Source organism: Leptosomus discolor, chromosome 6 (assembly GCF_034619465.1).
Source record: "Leptosomus discolor isolate bLepDis1 chromosome 6, bLepDis1.hap2, whole genome shotgun sequence".
Classification (NCBI taxonomy): domain Eukaryota; kingdom Metazoa; phylum Chordata; class Aves; order Leptosomiformes; family Leptosomidae; genus Leptosomus; species Leptosomus discolor.
The window spans coordinates 20,686,802-20,708,437 of NC_141396.1; the positions used below are offsets into that span (position 1 = coordinate 20,686,802).

Consider the following 21,636-nt stretch of genomic DNA (forward strand, 5'->3'; position numbering starts at 1 on the left):
CAGCCCAGCAACTCCTTGAGATTCCATCTCTAGCCATATGCTTCCAGTTTCACTGATTCTTTCATGCTCTGAGGGGTAATTTTCTCTCCATCCAAAAAGCTGAACAAACAAGAGTTCTTGGCTATTTCATCCTACCCATCCATAGACCAGCAGCAGACTCTTCCCCAGTCATCACCAACTAGGAGCTTGGAGGAATTTCTTAAGAAAGAAAGAAAAAGAGAAAAATGTTTTAAAACAAGACACAAATAGGATCAGGGTTTTCTCCTGTATGTGTAGCAATTAGGAGGATGCAACATTCAGGGGAGTAAGTCATATTTAAGGTTGAATTTGAAGAGCAATGATACTAAGTATACAAAGATTTGTACTTCAAAGATTGAACTTAGAATCAGCTCCAAACTTCCCTGGAGTTCAGTAAGTTAGTTGTGGACAGTCTAGCCAGATCAGAAGCTCTTACCCTTCTCTGAGACTCTATGGATGTTAAATAACCTGCTGGCCAGACTCAGAATTCAGACTTGCTAGCACATAATGTCATGGCTTCAGCCACTGAAATCTCTGCTGCATGCAGTGCCACCAACACTGATGAAACTAACTCTTCCCCCCAAACTTTCCCACTTTCAGTGAATATAAACATCACACTCACTAAGTACTCTAAGTCTGAACATGCAGCATCTAGGAATCATTTTAGCAACTATCAAAATGCCAACACTTGGAGACAAAGACAGCAACTGTTTTACAGTACATCGTAACATCCTGGAGTAGGAGATAACAACAAATATTACAGCCAGATGAAACTGCAGGAGGGAGATTCAGTAAGTTAAAATGCTGCTGGTTGGGCAAACTGAGTGGAGTTTAATGACAAAGTTGTCCCTTGGCCAAAAACTTGCTGTTTACATTCCAGCAGCCCCTAGGATAGTGGTTTTTCTATGGTGCAGAGACAGTGTAGCAGCTACTGATCTCTGCAACTATGCTGGCCGAAACCTGCTATTTCTCCTAAGTTGTTTCCCATCTGACCACTGATTATCCCAACATCCTTTGCGTAATACAGTTAGCCAGGCCAGCTGCCAGAGTGGCTGCTTTTGGCAAAGAGCGATTCGACTGAGCTTAGACAGCAAAACCAACAACAGAAAACCCAACAACCACCACCAAATTCGAAAATACCAGCAGTAATACAAACTCCAGAATAAAATAAAACCCTGCCGGTTCAGGGCAGAGCAGCGGTGAGCCGGCGGCTGCGGGGGCCCCTCTGCCGGGCACTGGCGTCTGTGCAAGGGGAGGGACCATACCTGGATACAGCCAGCGCTGTCACTGCTGGGCTGGTCTTACTCGGTTTTCCAGTCAAGGCAAGGCTGGGATTCAGTTCCCGACAGAGAACAAGATGTTTTCCGCACTTGTTACCTGTTGTGTAGTTTAAAAATAAGTATTTAGAAAGTGTCTGGGGGCAGCATGGGTGGGATTGTTATTATTTACGGTCAGCAAGTTGTTAAGTTGAGAACAAATATATTTAATCTCAGCCTGTGCTGTTGCGAAATAGGCCCATCCCAATTTAATTTGTGGCTATGATAGTTACATGTGCTGACGTGCGGCTGTATCAATTGTGTACTAAATTGGATTTGTGTATTATTGCTTTCTAAATTGCATGCCTAGTTCAGCAAAATTGTTCATCAGTTTTCACTGGCTCTATGCTTAATAAGATGCCCCACAATACCTTGCTGCCAAGATATAATACAGCCCATAATTGCCTAGTAAAAAGAAATTACATAAAGCTCTGGTATTATCAACTTATCTAAATCTGCTCATAACAGAACCAATAATTAAATGCTGAGAACATTTCACATATGCACACATACATATACACACACCCTCCCTAACAACATAACTCAATTATAGTTACTTTGGTCTTCTTAATGACTGTGGTTTGTATTAATTTTATTTTCCTTAATGCATGGAATAAGATGTGGGAATATTTGGCCACTAAAAATAATTCTGAAGTAATCTGAATAGTTTAAGGAAGCATGTCACTGCTTTGATTACACCTCTCAACTCTTTAATAAAGAACACTGTTGCTGTATGCATCTGAGAACATGCATCCTTATGCTCATGTGCCAACAGGTGTGTGTGTCTACACATCCCCAGATGCCTGGGGTCAGTGCATGGTCTTCTATGATCCTCCCTGGAAACGGCACAAACAGGAGTATTCTGCTCTCATGGTCAGCTTTTAAGTCCTCATTTAGAAAACTGTTTAAGATATAAATTTAAAAAACAGCTAAAAAACTCAGGTCTTTGTTCAAAGACAGGCCTATGCAATTATACCTGAGTAAAAAGGGACATGAAAATAACTGCCACAGGAAGATATGGACAAGAACTCAGGAAATTCTCAAAATAAACTTGACACTTCTGCATGTAAAAAGAACCTGCAAAATGACTACAGAATACTACAAAGATCTTGGAAGGAATGTTAAGTCTTTTGCTTTGACCTACAGCAATCTCTGATTAGAGACCACGAGGAAACCAAATATGTAGCTACCACAGCCAGACTATGTCACATCTGGCATCTCTGGTGTTCTTGCACCTTCCCTAGAAGCATCTGGCTCTAGCTACTCTAGGACATGACAAAAGGTAAGATAGGCATCTGGTCTGGCATTTCCAATATGCCTCTGTAGGTACAAATACTTTCACATAGCAATCTAAGCAGTATAGATGCCAAGTTCCGTGAAAAGCACTTCTGAAGATCTCAGTGGTAATGCCCAATTACTGTATAATATCTTTTTATTCAGATGTTACATCTATAGCTCTGTGTTTATGCAGATTTTATGCCTAAAATTGAAGTAAGAGAGAATGTCTGTAATGAGGATCACAGAATTAAGTGGTGTAAATTATACATACTAACACCACAATACTTTCTTTTGCAAAATGTGCTGTGAAGAGGAGTAAGCTGTGCTATTTAGGCTGTGCCTTTAAAGCTCCCTGGCAGGTTTCAGCTCATGTATTTGTTAGATCAGAGAAGTGAGCTTGAGTTGTTTTTAATACCATTCAGCACCACAGCCCCATCATCTTATTAACCTCAGCTCTGCGAGAACTCCAGGGTATCAGCTTCAGCTTGGCACAGCCTTGAATAAACAGCTCCATGCAGTAGGTCCTGCTGCTGGCCTCCCACAAGTTTGAAGGGCTTCTGACCTCATTTAAGGTGGCAAAGACAACAAACTTCCCTGTTCCGTCCCAGGACAGGATCTGACACTGCCCACTCTGACATTATGCCAGGATACTGTAGTACAGGCCATCAGCAGAGGTGCCAATGGAATGGGCTTTCTGAAGCCAGCATAGTTCACTGGTTTTGCAGGTTTATGCAGAAAGGTAGTCTATCAAGCTTGACAGAACCCATGACAGAGCCTATGAAAAAGCTTTCAGCTTCATCCAGGAAGCATGTGCCCATGAGACTGGTGGCTCAGGCATGCTCTCTGTCTCTAAGATAGGACAGTACCTACTCACTACTTCTGCTGCTGGTTACACTGTACAGTTACCTGCACCATCTCCCCTTTACACCACTGTGCTTATACTCTCCTTCCTCACAAGCAAACAAGGTCTGCAGCACACACTCACACTGCAGATCACAGCCCATCCTGTGGTCATACCCGTGTTGCCTGGCTCTTCTATTGTGTCTCTCTGTGGTCTCAGTCCAGCACCTTGGTCTGGGGTATTGGTGTATTTTGTCTTCCACAGCTGCATCAGCAAGGAGGTAAAAGTGGAAAAAGCGTGGATTATAACAACACAAAAGAGAGACACAGCTGCCTGCTTCCCAGGAAGGGGTGGAAATTTGACTTCTAATATCAGAACAGGATTTCACAGTCATCTGTCCCTCTGCCACTGTGCTGCAGGGCATCACACAGGAGCAATGTATGCAGGGAGAGAGTGGGGTTGTGAGGCTCACACGCTAACAAGGATCCCAGTAATCCAGGAAGTTCTCCCATCAGACTGGAGGTGGAACAAGCAGTGAATTCCTGATGCTGGGAACGTGACTCAATAAATCGAGCTGTGAACCAACTCTCATAAACCAGACTCAAACATATTTCTGATTGGCAACATAATTTTTGCTTTTAAAACCACACCACAATGAAAAGCACGTTTTCAAAACTCTTCCAGAATGGCAAAGACTCCTCCATTCAGGAGGATAAAAGTTGATAGGAAGCAAACATTTTACTCAGATTTTCAGCTTCTGCCTTCTGCTGCCCTCTTAAGAAAGTGTCATGGGCTTTTAGTAGCTCTGTCCCTCCATTTAGGATGCAAAATTCTGCCTCTGGTCTACAATGAATCAGCTTTCCCTTTCCTCTCTCCCATCCACCTACCCTCACCACTCCGTCTGTGCTTCCTGTGATGATGATGCTGCGTATGTCCCAGTCCATCACTTCAGCAAAGCAGCAGCAAACAATATGGCATTTGGGGCTGCAGGTCGTGTTAATGCTTGCAAGAAGCTGGCCATTGACTGTCCACAGATAAAGGTAAGATCCAGCACAAGAGATAATATCACCCTATAAGAAAGCAAGAGGCAATGTTTCAAAAAGCTGCACTCATCCTCCCCACAACTCTAAAGTGCTGATTATAAATTACAGAGTTGCTCTGACTTAAATTGTGACCTTTGTTTTGCTTCTGGGCAGATGATGTAAACCAGAGAAAGTAAAAATGACATTTCTTTCTCATGAAAAATTCTGATATTTTTTACATCATAGAAACCCAAAGCAACTGTCTCAGATTTAGCAAGATAATGCAGAAACAAAGCTTTTTTACACTTTTTCAATGAAAATATTTATTTAAACATTCCCTTTCTACTTTCTATAAAATCCAGGCTTTTAATAAAAAAGCAGACAGATCTACTACTGTCAGGGTCAGTGACTCTGCACAGCCAATGCCTAGCACAGGTTCTGGGCCAGGACTAATGCCCTTAAGTTTTACAAATAAGCATTCTCATAAACAAAGACGTGGTGTTCACCTGCTTAGCTGCAAAGCCTTTGGCGATTTCACAATCCTCCTCTGCCCCTCACAGGGAGCTTAATGCCATCGCATTTTTAGACCGTTTTGACCAATGACCAAGTCCAGCATTCAGCGACCTGCACTTCTGACGCAGCAAACATCCTTTGCAACTGAATCTCTCCTCTCCCTTCCACACAGGCACATAGCCTTAACCACAGACTGCACGTAAGGATCAAATACACGGGTAATCTCTTAGGGGCAAGAAACTCACAGAACCAAGAGCCAATGCCGCAATTTTAAATGATCTTATCAAAAGTACATTTTGATCAAGTTACTAATTGAAATTCCACCTAATCTTCCCACCCTTGATGCATGCTAAGAACCAGCTAAATACAACACTATCAGCAAAGTCATCTGATTCTGGCAAAGGCCAGTGTGCCCTTAAATTAGCAGCACACATCTGGTTTAAATCAACTAACACCGTCCTTCACCCCTGCCTGATTTGGGGACAGGACTCTTCACACTGCAGGGCAGAATTCTGAAGATAAAACAAAGATAGCACATTTGAAAGAGTTGCCAATAATTAAAGAGATTAAACTTCAGCTACCTTATCTGCTTGAGAGTACACAATGTCCAGGCGTTTGGTAATGATCTACAGTGTTTTTCAGGTCTAGTCCAGGGTTTTAAAACTAGCTGAAACCATTAGTTACAGCAAGTTTTTACAATCCTCCTTATAAACATTTTGTGACAGCCTTTTTATTTCGTGTCTACGTGACATGAGGTCTGGATCTACAAATGGAGCTCCTAGATGCTCAAGCAAATATAAAACCCAACAATCACATAACAAAGAGCTGTATAGGGTTCTTGTTTCACAGAAGAGTATGTGGTTCAGAAATTGTTTCCTTCAAAACTTTGCTTCAAATAGTTCTGAATTTGCCATGAAAAAACTTTTTACTGAACACGTAATTTTGTGTCAATCACAATATTTAATTTAGCAGAATGGAAATGTTTTGTTTCTATTTTAATGTTACAATAGGTAAACATATATAGAAAATTCAAACGAAAACACATTTCACAATTACGTATCCTGTTCTGTTAACGTCAGAAAGATTTTTTTCATCCATGACATATGGATCCTTTAATCTTTTTTCCCTTGGAGTTTCAGTTGTCCTTCCTAAGATTTTTCCTCTTTCAAATGAACCTTTCTGCAGACTATTGCCCAATCATTTTAACCACTAGCACTCCGACGAGCTGGAGAACTGCACTTGGATCAACCACCAGACTGTTCCTGGCATAGACTATTCCTGGCATAGACCATCTTAGTTTTGGACAGCTCCAGAAGAGGAGCTACAAGCTGAAAAGGCTGGTCAAGGGTGGGCTGGTACATAGAAAGGAGAGGACTCCATCCTCATGGGGTTTCAATCCCATGCTCTGTGCCAGCCCACCCATGCACTTCTGAGTGCTTAACACTGCTTCAGCTGACTTCATAAGGGACCACCAGGGTATTCTGAACTGGCCTGCTGAAGCCACTGGCCATTTTGCACTAACTAGGACCCCTGGGGCTGGGAGCTGAGCTGGCACTGAACAGACCACTCAGTTCTCACCCTCAACTACCAGCCGTCGGAGTGCATGGAAAGCTCTGATACTACATGACTGTTTTGGTACAGACCAAGTAGAGAATGTCTGCCTGGTTTCTTATTGCTATGAACTCTATTTTGCCTGTCTTGGTACAAGCTCCAGTGCTGGATCGAACCTTGAATTGTCTGAGTAGCTGGAATCCTGCTCTAGTGTATTAATAGAGACAGAAAATTCAAATGTGCAAGTAATATTTTGGGGAGGTAGAAGGTTGGAAAAAAATCTCATCCAGAGTGTTTACCTTAAAATCCAATACAGAATATTTTCCTATAAATATGCATGCAATTCTGACCAGGCACAGACCACAACAGACTTATACCCACTGCTGTCAAGAGCTGCCCCCACACCTGAGAGTAAAGGGAAAGCAAAATGCCAACATTGTCACCGCAAAGGTGTAAGGTAGTTGTCAGCTGAGGCAGCAGACTGAGGTCTAACATATCTCAGCTGACATGGCTCTGCTGCATGAATGTCAAGAGAAATTAGTGAAATAATGGAGGCAACAAGGTTATGGGTGAGCCAAATCCAGGAGCTACCAGGGTAATACTTCATGCTCTGTAAACCAGCATTTGTTTAATCCTGCTATCTACCCATCTAAATATGCTTCTACTTAGCTACTCAGTCTAAGATGTTGCTTTTAGTGATTGTTTCTCATCATTAAGAGCACTATTAGCAATCTCTGTAGAAAGAAAAAAAAAAATCAATGTATCAGACTCTCAGGATGTTTTTTATGTTCGGAAGAGCACCCATTAAATTATTATGAGATGTTCATGGATGCATCAGAAGAAAGATGATAAATGAAGATCTTACTGTTGAATTGTTGATGGCAACAGAACAGAGGCTTGCCTCGTGGGCAGGAAGCTGGTTTATGTACGTTAGCTGGTTCAGGTCCCAAATGATGCAGGTTCTATCATCAGATCCACTCACAAAGATGCTGTAGGTCACAGATGCAGCGAGGCAGGTCACTGCTTGAGTGTGCCCATACAAAGCCTGATGGGGAAAAAGCAACCGATAAACTACAGCAGAGGGTGGCTGATTTACCAGGGAACCACAGTCCTACTGTCATTTGCTTTGTAAGAGCAAGCAACTTAGTCATTCTTTGGAGAACTGACAAGGGTATAAGGGGGAAATACCAAAGGATCTTATAGAAGCATACTTGTCCTCAACTTCTGGTTGAAGAAAGTTGAGGCTCCAAGAGGTTATACAACTTGGCCCAAGTTGCACAGTAACTCAGGGCCTTCAGCATACATTTCAGACTATGACAGTGCTTTCTTCTCAGCACCAAAACATAATTTTTCTCTTCAGCCCATGCAGTTTAAAGTATTCTTGGAAATTACTATTTCTTAATATTTAAAAACCATTTTGAAATAAAATGAATAAGGAAGTATTTCAGTGACCTTCTTGGTTATCTTTCTGGTTTTCTGAACAAGTAATAATATTTTTCCAATTTTAGTTAAGAAGAAAAACAGCATTTGGTGAGAATTTTTTCTCTAAAGCCATATAGGAATTCCTTTCATCATTAGACAGCATTCTTTTTTTTGTTGTTGCTTTATATGTTCCAGAAACATAAAAAGTGCCCAGTTTAATTTAGCCTTATTTAAATAGTTTCATAAAAAAAAGACTACACTTTAGGCAATTTAATATGAGATAGAAGTCATAGATTGAAGTATACTGATGAAAATTGTTTAGTGCAGCATTCTCAAGTGATAGCAGTATACATTTCTGCTGCATAACCACCAATGACAGTAAAGCCTGTAGGGCCACAGAGAAAAAATCCTTCACAGCTTTCCTAAAAAGCCTTTCAGGGCTCAATTTTCAGCTGCCTTACTGTGAAAAATCGGACCCACCAGTTTTAATGTTGATTTTAACGGTATATGCATATTCCCTGCTGGCTTTCTCTACATGAAATAATTAGCACATCTTCAGGGTCTGTCTCAGTTCAGCGTGGAGCAGGAGAGCCACATGTCCCAGATGCATTTTTGCAAATACATCTCATAGTCTTTACAGCATGTGATGCAAGACTGAACTCTTGCTGGCTAACATGTGCTGCCACTTGCCAAGGTTACTAAGACAACAGTATTCAAACATTAATCCACTGGTGAAGAAGCTGAGCTACAGCAGACTATGTACTACTGAAGGTGACCTGCAACTGCAAGGGATGAATTTCAGCCTGAGATTTATTCCATTTACAAGAACTGTCAATTAAAAATAATGGCGCAAAATGGGGTCTTCAACAACAGTTTTCAGAAGTCAGAAACCCTCTCAAGTGCGCATAGAAAAGGAGGCTTAGCAATAGCTTTGGACTAGCCACAGAACAGTCTCTACAAAGGACTGGGCATATGCCAGTGCCTGTGCCCAAGAACTGCATAAGATCTCTGCAAAAAGGGCTGGGACAAGGGCTCCAAATTTCCTCTTCTTCCTCTAAAGCATGAAAGAAAATGTACCCACTGTGACAGCATCCAAACTGCCAAGTCAAGCCAAGCTAAGCTCCTGCACAACTTTTAATAAACACCTTTTTTTTCTCTCTTTAACCCAGAAAGATCCTACCTGGCAGTGAGGTGCTTTAATTACAAGCTGAGTGTGGAAGGGAGGGCTAGATCTGAGCCCAGTTATAATCCCAGCTTCAATCCACTAGTGTCTCAATGCATATTCATGCAAAAGCAGTCGCATGCTTTTAGTTCTCTAACACCTTCACATCGTTGCTCTACAAAGACTGACAGGTTTTCCCTTAATAGGAAACACCCTGGAACATATCTGCAGAAAGAACTGTATCTCTATAGTAAATTCACAAATATCAAAAGACAAAAAAAGACCACCAGCTTCACTGCAGGAATGCTTAGTCCATAAAAATTCAAAGCAAGTTTGACCATCCAACTTAACTGGCTGACATGGACACAGACACTTCACAGCTACACTCAACACCTCCCCGAGAGGTCTGTGTGACAGACAGCACAGCTTGCCTGGATGCTTCTCCCAGTCTAGTGTTTCTTTTGGCCCAGAAATTCTGGGGGCTGGATCGCACAGATCACTGCTCGTGACCACTGAGGGAACTGGTAAATTGCATGGATCAATACTGAGGCTATTATGTGCAATCTTTAGTGTTCCACAAAACTGTGGAAGCAGCCTCTACTAGAGAGGGAAAAGTGACTTTTTCTGCTGAAATATAGTTTCTGTACTTTACTACATTCTAAACCAGAATGTGTCAGTCCCCCGAGACAGCTGGTAAGTGAATAGCATCCACTTTATATCACATCAGCTTTACTTAAGCAAAGCTCACTCTCTCAGGAAAGATGATAAAATTTTTTTGTTCAGCAGAAATATAAGCCACCATGAAACAGTGAATTACATGAAAGCAGCAAGTAATTCACTGGAAGACGTTTAGAATCATAGTTCAAATTTACATCTATGCTAGACAGTCATCAAAAATGCTTCTGCTAGCAAAGAGAAGGAAAAAACACAGAATTTGTCATTGCATGATCTCATGCCACTTTATGGACTTTGGGTAGTACCAGATTAATCACAATGGAACACATCAGCAAAGCTGATTTTAGATTGTTAAAGAGAAAGGCATTATATTGGAGATAAAAGACAGCCTCTTCAAACAGCTGCCTGAAACTCAGACTGACCCTCTGACTGGTTATCATTTTGATGTTGATGAAGATTATTTCTTACGCTTTACTCTACTGCTATTTCTTCCATTTCTATGTCTACATCCTGGTCTGGAATAATAACCAGCCAGATTAAAAGGTCATCACTGATGATCTTGTCTCATACCTCTGGCTTCTTCTCAAGCAGAAAAGATCATAAACCTTAGAAGAGAGACTGCTCTAAACACAGTTTCCCCCTTAATTTCAACACCCAAGAATTTCAGCTAAATTAAGATCTAAATACTTCTCTGGCATCCCAACAGACATTTAAGTTTTCATGTAATTTAATGACAGATATAACATGTTTTGGCTCAGGATATGGAAAGCAGTGAAATATCATCTGAATATCCCTCCAGAGCAGATGAACAGAAGAAGCTTCTAACACTTGGAGACCTTGCTGATCAGTGAACCCTTTATGAGTTTGCCTAAAAGTAGCTGAGTGTTTTCTGTCTCTCAATTTCTTAGGGAAAAAAAAGAGTCCCATGCTGCCTTTCAGATATGACAGCGGTGTACTCTAGTCTTACTTGTAAAGCTGAGAACTCACCATAGATGAAGCACAAAAATCTTGCATGAGAATTCACTTCTGTAAATGAAACAGCATTTATACAGCTGTTTGATGACTATAGATGAGCTTCAAATTAATAAACACTAAAGGACTTTGGACTAAGAGAACACAAGCTGTATCATTCTTAGTGGATGTATCCCTACCTCATGGAGTAGCAGGTAAACCTTTTATGTCCTGAATTCAGGTCGAGAGAAAAGAATTAAGAACTTTGCCTAGCTGAGCCTTCATCTCCATCAGCTAAGTCTACAGAGTGCTTTGGAGATCCTGTCCATTGCTGTAGAAGCCCAAAAACAATGATAAGCATCTCCAGGTGATACTGTCTTTTGAAAATAATCCAAGTATTGGCTGCACTTCAAATGAGAAAATAGGCCTTATCTTCACTATTTCTTTGATCATGATAAACTTTGGAAATGCTACCACAGGGGAAAAAAAAACCCAAACAGAGTTCATAACTATAAGCTATGGGTATAAGACATATCATCAGCTCCTGACCTGATAACAGGCTGATTATTACATGATACTGCTGATTATTGGCTTTTCTGCCTTCTTGGTTCACCCAAAGGTGTTTCCTCTGCCAGTCATCTGAGAAAGAAACTAACCTTTTAGTTTTCATTAGGATTCTAGAGCAAAAGAGCCACAGTACTGACCTGTCTCAAGTTTAGACATTTCACTTTGTCCTTGATGAAGGAAAGTTCCCAGACACACACAACTGAGCTTGTTCCAGATGTGATTATGGTAGTTGCTGAAGGACACACAGCGCAGAGGCACTTTCCCCAGTCTGCTGTGCACTCAAATGTAGTCACGTTCTGTACAGGAAAGCAGCTTTAAGTCAAATGCTTATCTGGTGATGCCATGCATTTGTTAACACCAAATGGCAGATTCAGTTTTCAGAACTGAGCCTCCATTTCTTCAAATACAGGAAAGAAAAGCTCATCTTAACCAGTCTCTATACTCACAGTACAGCAACATAGTATGTACACGCACAGGCTGTGGCTGCATGCAGCTGTGCCATCCTCCAGTGGCCAAACAGGAAGGCTGGACAAGGGTCAGTGTCTTATGTCTTAGGAGACTTGAGTCCCAATCCTTCCTGTGCCACAGATCTCCTACATAATTCAGACAAGCTCGTTCTCCCACTATATAGTGACAGAATGCAAACACTCAATGTAGATTAAAAAGAAAGCTCAGGCTGTGACAGCTACTGCTAACAGAGTTAGTGCCAGACTCTTCAACCCCTCTCTTACTTGGATTGAAGAGCCAAAAGCCAAAGCACTAAATTCCATTCTGTGCCAACAATTCTGTTAGCAGCACCCAAATCAGCCTAAACCAAGGTCAGGTCTATTACACATTGCTACGATTATAGCACACCCATCTGCTCACATTCTGTGTTAGCTCTCTCCCACATAACGGGGACAACACTGTGATGCTAATGAAGCTGGTGGAGCTGGATGGCACAGCTACAAAAACCATACCACAGGCAGAACAAACCTTTACCTACTTACAATAAGGACAAAAATTTCTTTTAAGTTTGTGTTCAGAGGCACTGATGACCCGGAGAGAACTCAAGCTGGACTCCCAACTACTTCTCACAGTGACTGAGCAATCACACTCACTATGCTCAGGGCCACCCTGACTTTTGAAGATAAAAACCAATATATACCTACAGCAGTACTATGAGTTGCTAAGCACTGATTTTAATCAAAATCAATGGAGAAAACTCCCAATAATTTTATACAGGAAGGAGAAAGTAAAATACTTCTCACGGCTTTTTCACTGCCATCGACTGTGGGTATGTCTGTAAAAACATAACGATGTGGCTTGCAGAAATACCCAAGTCAGTATCTTGATGAATGACGTATTCCGTTATTCTGGTACCCAAGCTAACTCAGATGTCTTTGTGTGTCATAATATTGTCCCAAACACATCAAAAAAGTCAGTGAGTTTGTGTTAGAGGAAGAAACTGGATCTGTCAAGTGCCCTAACAAGCAGTGTGATGACACAGACCATTGATTTTTAACAGCAAAGAAGTAAGAGTATTAACTTTCTAGAATACACAACATTATTATTTTGAATGAATGCACTGTGCTAAGCTTGGGAGCCAGAGGGGAATTGACAGATGGTCCTATCTTAATTCCAGCAGAAAGTTCTGCACAATGAAATTTCTAATCAGTGGCCAGGAGACCTTGTATCGTCCTTACAACCTATGAAATGGGGTTTCTGCTTCACTTTGACCAATAAGACAGCCACCGGAAGGAAAACTTGAGATAATTTAGAGGGGAAATGCCACATTTTTGAGCAGTGTAGAGTGACTTTGTACTCTGTTGGGATATGCAACTTGAGATTTCTCAAGAAGCTTGCCTGGGAGAAAGTCCTGTACAGCATCATCTGAAGGCAGCTCCCCAACAGCCTCTGAAATGGGCATCAAACCAGCCAAAGACCATAACATATAATTTATTTCTGGAATGCTTAGCCTTGTCCTTATTTACCTTCTCAGACCCATAGTTGCCAAAGCAGCAGGTGAAGTCCTCAAATCCCCAGCAGAATGTTTTGCTCCAAAGAGGAGGAATCAAAACTTTATTTTTTTCAACAGCCAGAATGCCTTTCTCAGTATGAACAATGTGCCCAATAGCTCCCTTGGGATAGTCTGACAAGACAGAGAACATAGTTAATTCTGTTGGTTTTAGAGCACTTATGTTACCTTTCCTCCTTGCACAGCTTATGTGGTGAGTTGGCAAGTCCCACAACCGGGCTTAGTGCTGTGGCCAGGCCCACAGACAGAAATCCACTCTACAACTGAGATTCCAGACAGAATAGTGGAAACACTCCTTTCCAATGGATGACTGAAATCCATACAGAGGGAGCAGCGTGCTCCAAAGGAGGGGCGTTAACAGTAGTGTCGTTAAGCTCCTTTTCATTGGCAGACTCCCTTATGCCATGCACTACAGAGAATGCGGGGCATGTCACCAACAGCCTCTGTAGTACAGCTACAGAGCCCACAGTCCCCACAAAGATATGTGATGTAAAGAACACCACTGTGGGATGAAAAAGCAGTCACACTGAAATTTTCCAGGATTCTTCATGGTAAGAAAAGTAGCAGACTAAGAAAAAGATGAAAAATAATACTTGAAGATGGAGAAGTAGGGAAAGACAGACAGTACTTACTTTGCTGTTGAATATAAAAAGAGAGAATGCAAATGGAAAACATTGAGTTTTATGTTTCAATTTAGCATATTCAGAATGTAGATGAGAGAAAAGGTTTAGGTATCCTAAAAAAAAAAGTATGTTCTGAGCTCTATAACAGAAGTTTCAAGATTTCTCCTGAGTATTTGAGTGTTTTCAATGCCCACTCACAATGCACACATACACAAATAACAATTGGCAGAAGGGATCTTGATTGTACGAACTCATACATGTGACTATTTTTGTGCTCTTGAAAATCTAAATTCACCCTATCCAAAAATTCTGTACTTATTAGCTCAGAAAATGGAGCACAGCACCTTTTATTGTAACTGGTGAGAGCTTCAGATTTTGCAGGCTGCTCATAAGAGGAGGAAGAATTCCACCTGAGTGAAGGGACAGCACAGTCTCTCTTCCTGATGAACTTTTCCCTTGGGCATTCCTGGATGGATGCGGTTTTGTGAAGAGCTAGAACAAAGGAACGGCACTGAAAAATGAAACTCCACTTGCCAGATCATGCAGGAGAGACATCTGTTTAAATCTTTAATCATAGACTCCAGGACTATCATACATAAACCTCTTCATTAAATTAAAATCTTACTCTTATTACATTTTCATCAGACTACATCCGTTCCTCACAGAGATAGGAATCTAATCCTAGCACTTCAGGAGAAGAGAGAAAAGTATAGGTGAGACTTCGAGCTGCCTTTATTTGACTGTACCCGTTCCCAAACTAGTGGTTACTCATGTGACTGTCCTGAAGGACCAGAACCCAGGTTTGATGCCACAGCTGTATGGCATACAACAGAACAACATGATTAGAAAGTGGAATCACACATGCGTGTGATTGCATACTGACGTAGTACACTATCTGGAGAAGTCTATAGCTCATCTTTCATCAGATTTAAATCAGAAAATGTCTCTGATTTAAGTTTCTATTCTTGCTTTCCAGTTGGAATACCACAAGATCAAAATGAATTATGCTTTCTACTCTGATGATAAAATGGTACCTGCTTTGGTATCTGTCCAAAGTTGCTGATAAAGCCCAGGATGGTGCTCTTAATCAGAGGATCTTTAATGTTGTTGAGGTCCATCTTGTCTCCATAGAAGTAAGGGTGATAGATGTTAACTGCCTCCACTGCAGCTGAGCCATGTTGCTTGTAGCCAAAAATCAGATCTATCCAGTGATGGAGGTGTGCACTGACATAGTCACTTTCCAGTGCCTGAAGCCAAAAGAAAATTAATTAATTCAAGTAGAATATACCCATTACAAATGCATTACCACTTGACAATCCTTGCTGGAGACTTAAATTCTCTGCAAATGAATTTTCATACTTTTGATTCCTCTGGTACCACCATTCTCAGCCCATCCTCACAAAATGTGACCAAAGAGATGAAAAGTGGATCCCCACAGGAAAAGGAAGGACAAAGTGCAGCATGCTTGAATTAACAGACACAAGCAGCAATATCTCAGAGACAAGCCAGGCAGGTTCCACAAAGCAAAGTGCAAGCATTCCACAGATCTTGACACATCATCCAGCTTCCAGCACACATTAAAGCCTGTACTATCATGTCTTCACCAATACTGTTACTGACACAAGATGGTTTAAGTGAGCAAAACATTTGTTACCATTTGGTACCACCACTTTGCTCTATAGACAAACCACAGGTGAATGTCTTTGTAGAAATATGCCTTAGTTAGGAGAGCTTGTATGAAATAGAAAGGGGTGCTGCAAGATGAGGAAGGGGTTTTGCAATTGCAGAGTTGCAGTGCAGCGGGGCATCTTTATGACAGAAGTTTCAGGACTGCTTGGGTTTGATCAACAAACATTTTGCTGTCCTCACAGGGCTTAAGTAGAGACAGATGCAGCACCAGATTTCCTCATCCTGGAAAAACTCGGGGCCTGAACTTCTTTCTCCAAAATAAGAAATGATTAACTTTGGTTAGATTTGCCACCCATAGTGACAGGTGTATGGATTAATGGGACCAGGAGAAACAATTACTACTGAAGAAGACTGGGAGAGATGCTACAAGGCAATACATCCAACCCAGTGTGGGCTCCCTAGAAAGCTCAATGTAATTATAGTGGAAAACTTGTGCTTGGAAGACCCAGACAGCAAGTTCATAAGCAGCAGACACAAGTTTTCCCACCTCCAGGTTAGCCAGACTTACCCCTGAGGCTTCACTAAATGCTACTGTCCCTGTCATCATCTGCCTCACCAAATTGTTGTGCATTCCCAAACAGCCTTGCCAAATGATTCAAGCAGCAGTGTTAAGCATTATTAAAAATACTTTCCTATCTCCAAATCATTTGACTGTGCAATACTCCCTGATGCTCAGTTAAAGGTCTCCCAAGCAGACCATCCCACCCAAAGCACAGCAGAAATAAACAAGCTAATGGGATCGAGAACAATGGCTCATTTCACAGAGCAGACAGTTAGCCCAGTGCAGCTGGTTTAAATGACCCTGCCCACAGCTATAACGATCACAGGGAAGCTCAGAGAACAAACACGGCATACAATCTGTCCCCTGCAAACAACAGGAAAACACTTACAAACAGACTCAGAACTCATCCTCATTAATAAAAGCAGTTAGTCCATGAATTACAAACTGTAAATTTTGCCTGGCATCACTGCCAGAGCAAAACAAAGCAACCAACAGAGCTGCAACTGTGCAGTCTCTCAGTATTTCACTGAGCACTATGACAAGCCCAGCCAGGGAGGGAGAACTTGTGGTCTAAGGAGGAAGTAAATAAATTTCTTTAGTAGACTAGATTGCTAACTTATTAAACATGAAACAGGGAGCTACTCAGAGTTTTATGTCAAGAATAATTCTTTGTTCTCATATTCTTTAAAGCAGTAGTCAAATCTCAGAACAGCATTGACCTGGATCTGTTTAATGCACCAATCACGCTGTGAAGCCTCCTAAAAATGACCACGATACCAGTATCAAGTACATCCGGTCTTGTGGATGATTTCAGAGGAGACAGAAAATGTTATGTTTGAGAATTCAAGATCTCTAACTCTTCACTTCAGGGTTAGATGAACTTTCCTGGGCAGGCTAATCAACTTTCTTTCCACAGTAAGGTTTCTTGCACTCCCCTGTGCAACACCTAGTACTAGCTATGATTGAAGAAAGAATATTGCACTGACTGTATGTGAGGTCTGATCAGGTCTGGCAAACCATTAAGAACATTAAGAAATGATCTTTCATCTGCTAGACTGCTCCTATTTGAGATTTGAATTAATTTGTAAAAGTTGTGTGGCTTTATCAGCTGTGCCAATGTTATCAAACAGTGCAGTTCAGTGGAAGCAGGTCTATAGAACAGAACAGATGGTAGAGAGGGCCCAGTATCCACATTACATGCACTGTGGGGGCTTTACTTCAAACTAGATCTAGTCTGCTCCCACAGGCTGAATGCCACCAGCATCTGGAGTGCACAACTGGAGCGCAGCCTTTGGTTTCGTTTCATCCAAAATAAATCTAGTTCACAAAATCCAAGATCCCTCTACAATGACAGCAAAGCCATGCTATGGAGGGATGATTGACAGATTTATTTCCAAACTACACTCTTACTCCAAAGTATATGTTCCCCATTGTATCTAAGTGCCTTTGGAGTGCTCCCCATTATACAAACAGTAAGGAGCACAGCTCAGTACTTTACATTCTGAACATGCCACAGTACAAAAGACAGCATTTCTCCCTACGTTTTTCTTTAAAAATGTCAGTGTAAAATTGCAGCAGCTTTCAGGTTGAAAAGACTCAGGTCTCTCTTCCCTTCCACTACCTTTCAGTGTGACTAGAGTTCTAAGCCTCAAATCACTCCCTAGGCAGCTTCAGAGATGTCTGACTCAGTAATACCTATTATTGTGTATGTACAGGATCTGAAGCAGTCTGAACATGGCTTTTAATCTCTCTGCATCCCAGTTCTTCGGCAAAAAACATTCTCTCCTTATCCCCTCAAGCTAATAGGTTGCAAAAAGTCAGGGGACAGAGTCTAACTGAAAAATGGAAGCTAGGTTCTGGGAGAAATTCAGACACTGAATAGTGTTTTCTTTCCAAATCAAAGCAAAAAGCCCAGCTCTCAAGTTTCCTCATATATTAAAATCTGTCCCCCGCCCTAATTCTAAATTTGAAAATATTACATCCTTTTAATTTACCAATCATGAAGTTATATAGCATACAATACTAGTTATAACAGCTACATCATAAAATATTTTCAGTTCAGCCTGTAATCTAATATAAATATTGCAATGAAAAGATAATTTTGGAATGTTTTGATAACAAAGACAGAAAGTTGAAATGAGTTATTGAGATGTTTTGTTGTTACTACTGACACACTCCCATTTCAACCCAACTAGCTTTCTGGTGAAAATCTCTTCCATACATTTTTTTCCCCAGGCAGGTTTACTCACTGTGTGCTCATCAGCCCAGTAATACTGGGCTGTGATCAGAGTTACACAGGTAACTGCTGCAGAGATACAAGGTAAAATAAAGAACAAGAAGATTAATGTAGCTTCTGTAAAGGAACTGATTAGTTGCTGAATATGCTCTAAATTCAGTGTACTGGCTTATGTTACTAGGCTGTGTGGCAGCACGCCACTGAGTCAAGCTAGTAGGTGTGGAGACCTTTGAGACCTGCTAATAAGAGTAAGCAGCTATTTTCCACACCACAACTTGGAATATCATTAATTCACAAGCTTTTGTGTATTAAGGCGGGATTCTGAGGCAAAAAGTTGTATATGACTACTTTCAATCACATTTTCAAAATGACTGAAAACAACATTTTTAATAAGTATATACTAAAGTTATCAATTTCAAAATAGGTAAGGTAGCAAGATAGAAATTTAACTTCTTTTAAATACTTTTTAACATTATCATTCTAACACAGATACAAAGTGAAGTGTTTAGGTAGTGAATTCACAATAGAGAGTAAATGAAGCCTCTTAATCAATTAAACAAAAAATTAAATATCTCACTATATACTCAACAGTCCTAAAAAAGAAACAAAGGCAGGACTCTTGCACAAAAAAGTAGGCAAGCACAGGCTCAGATCATATCCATGCTCATTCACAGGAGTAATCTGAGCACTTGAATGAATCCAGAGTTGAACAGGCTCACTCTCATACTCAGAGTTATCCACAAGCCAAAGTGTTTGCAGCAACAGGAACCTGTAGAGATAGCATGGGACACAGGTGCCACAAAGAGCACTGACTTGTCTTTGGAATACAATGTTTTAACAACAACTTATTCTTTGAAAGATACGCAGATGACACACACTACCAGGAGTTTCTCAAAACTGGTTTAATAGAAGAAAATTTTCTTCAGGATGGATTCACAGCCCATAGGCTAGCTTAAACAGGATTCTTTTTTGGTTTTTAAACATGGACAAAAATGGTATTGCCAAACATGGGACCGAGGCTAGATTACTGACAGCACCCAGGTGGATGCAGGGAGAAGGAGATGTAAGAAGAAACCAGAACAAATAAATCAAACAGATGCATAGGGCCTCAAGAGAGATGGGAGAGACACTTTTGGTATGAGGAGTGGAACCATACAGAAATTCAAAATATAACGGCATGGGGAAGGAGATTTGTAGACAGTGCCAGACAATGAGGATGGTCCCCCTTCCAGTTGTCTCTGTACTGACTAGAAACAAGGAATCAGGACATCAGAAAGAATGAGATAAAGATTCAAGAGGACACCCAAGAAAAGCATGTAAATAATTTATACTATGGACAATCACACAAAAAGTACAGACTGAATGCAGCACAGAAGTGCAAAGCCAGGGCCTTGAAATAATGCTAACTTAATGGGAGCATTGCTGTCAATTGTTAAGGGAACAGTGGAAAAAATAATATTTACAAGACAAAAGTATGACTCTGGTTTTGTTTGAAATAGGAACAAAAAGATAAGGCAGTCAGTTAGGAGGTCAGAGACAGGATTTAAACCAGCATTTGGAGAGGTCAACAGAGGAAAAGCTTGTTTGGAGATATCAAAACAGAGAAGATGGTTGTATCCACAGGTTTGTATACAATCACCTGCAAAAAGATTATACAGAGTGAAAACTGAACCCCCAAGGGCAGGATGTGCACAGCATAGGAGAGGTGAGAAGAAATTACTGTGGCAGAAACTGAAGGTACACATGACAAACCGGGATGAAGTAATGCCTTGAAAATCATGGGTTATGTGTTTAATCTCACCAGTGTTAATACATATAATCATCACACTTCTTGTACACAACAACAATCTGCACATACTCACAAATACAGATTGACTCCTTTTGCCAGAGGAAATCTGATGAGATAATGCAGAGACACTATAGTATAGCCCGTTCCCTCTTTAGCTATAAGAAAAAGAGACCTGCACCAAGATATTCTACTGCAAAGTCTGCATTCAATGCAACAGCCTTCATACAGAATTGCCTTTGCACTCACTACTACATAGCAGGTGACATCACACAGAAGTTAAGACTTTATAACTATTAATAGATAGCACTAATTGCAGTAAGTCTCAAGACCTTAAAGCTATTTGCTTTCAAATTGCCAAGGCTGACTCCATCAAATGCAGGAAATCACATTAGGTTTTTCCCCCCAAAATAAAAAAATAATCATAGTCCTGGCATGACTAAGAGATGGAGGTAGATAGTTTCAATAAACACAGAGCTGGTTAGCAATAACATGGAACTGTATGCATATAAATGTCACGTGCATGCATTATGTTATGTTCACATACAGTTACGGGCTGAGACAGGTCTGTGCCACAGTCCTAGATACAAACCTCACCTGGTCTGGAAAGTTGGCCTTGAATCAGGGTGAATTGTTAGATGGATGAGTAGACATGCAAAGTTCACAAAAGCATGATGCATTTGAATCTAACATTTTTGTTTCTGGCTCTGGCCCTCAGAGTTTCATTTTCTGTAGGACCCAGTTCAGCATTTTGTCACAAATCTTAATATTCACTGACCTGTCTGTGCAAGAGAATGAATTTATGGGGGTCCCCATCTGCCCAAGGAGGAAGCTGCACATCTCCCAGCACTGTTCCATCCTGCATGCAGCCTGCAGGAATTACAAAGGGAGAATTAAAAAACAAGAATCACACACACTGCAAATAGGAACAGCTTTTCTAAAAGACTGAAGTCAAAGGAAATTGAAGTGATTTTCACACCAGCAGTTTCACGTTCTACGTTAAATATAGTGACATGGAACACTGCAGAACATATTTCTCCTGGGATTTCTGATCCAATAATAAAGCACTGAGAAGATGTTCTAGTAACTGTGGCTTATACAGTAAAGATATGCATATCTTCAGCACAAACCATTTTAGCACAAACTGCAAACACACAAGGCAAACTTGTTGACAGAACTTTCTTTTTATACATAATCCTGTGGGCCTAACTGCCAGATATTCCTACCAGAGCAGCACTGAGAGTCAGAAGGTGAGCATAGGTTCTTAAATGAGAGCACAGTGTTGTGCAACTGGATGAATAAAAATCTAAGTTGAGGCAAGCTTCCTTACAGTGTAGCGGTGAACAGATTCTGGTTCTCTGCTTTGTGTATTTTAAAATCTTCCTATATATTTGCTCTCTATTGGCAAGATTCTGGTGTCTTTTTTAGGTCCCTCCTCTTGATTCCACTCAGGTCAGTCTCTAGATC

General features: G+C 40.9%; 1 protein-coding gene across 1 annotated transcript in view; it reads right to left on the minus strand.

Moving 5' to 3' along the window:
• The window catches only part of WDFY4 (WDFY family member 4), a 139,689-nt gene continuing 118,053 nt past the window's right edge, over positions 1-21,636 (minus strand). Inside the window, exons 52-61 of the mRNA XM_086467410.1 lie at positions 20,948-21,039; positions 14,991-15,203; positions 14,301-14,448; positions 13,290-13,447; positions 11,454-11,612; positions 7,405-7,584; positions 4,341-4,523; positions 3,630-3,717; positions 1,284-1,395; positions 1-198 (exon numbers count right to left, since the gene is read on the minus strand). Coding sequence (XP_086323536.1) covers positions 132-198; positions 1,284-1,395; positions 3,630-3,717; positions 4,341-4,523; positions 7,405-7,584; positions 11,454-11,612; positions 13,290-13,447; positions 14,301-14,448; positions 14,991-15,203; positions 20,948-21,039 — 1,400 coding nt within the window. The 3' untranslated portion in view covers positions 1-131. The remainder of the gene's footprint in view (positions 199-1,283; positions 1,396-3,629; positions 3,718-4,340; positions 4,524-7,404; positions 7,585-11,453; positions 11,613-13,289; positions 13,448-14,300; positions 14,449-14,990; positions 15,204-20,947; positions 21,040-21,636) is intronic.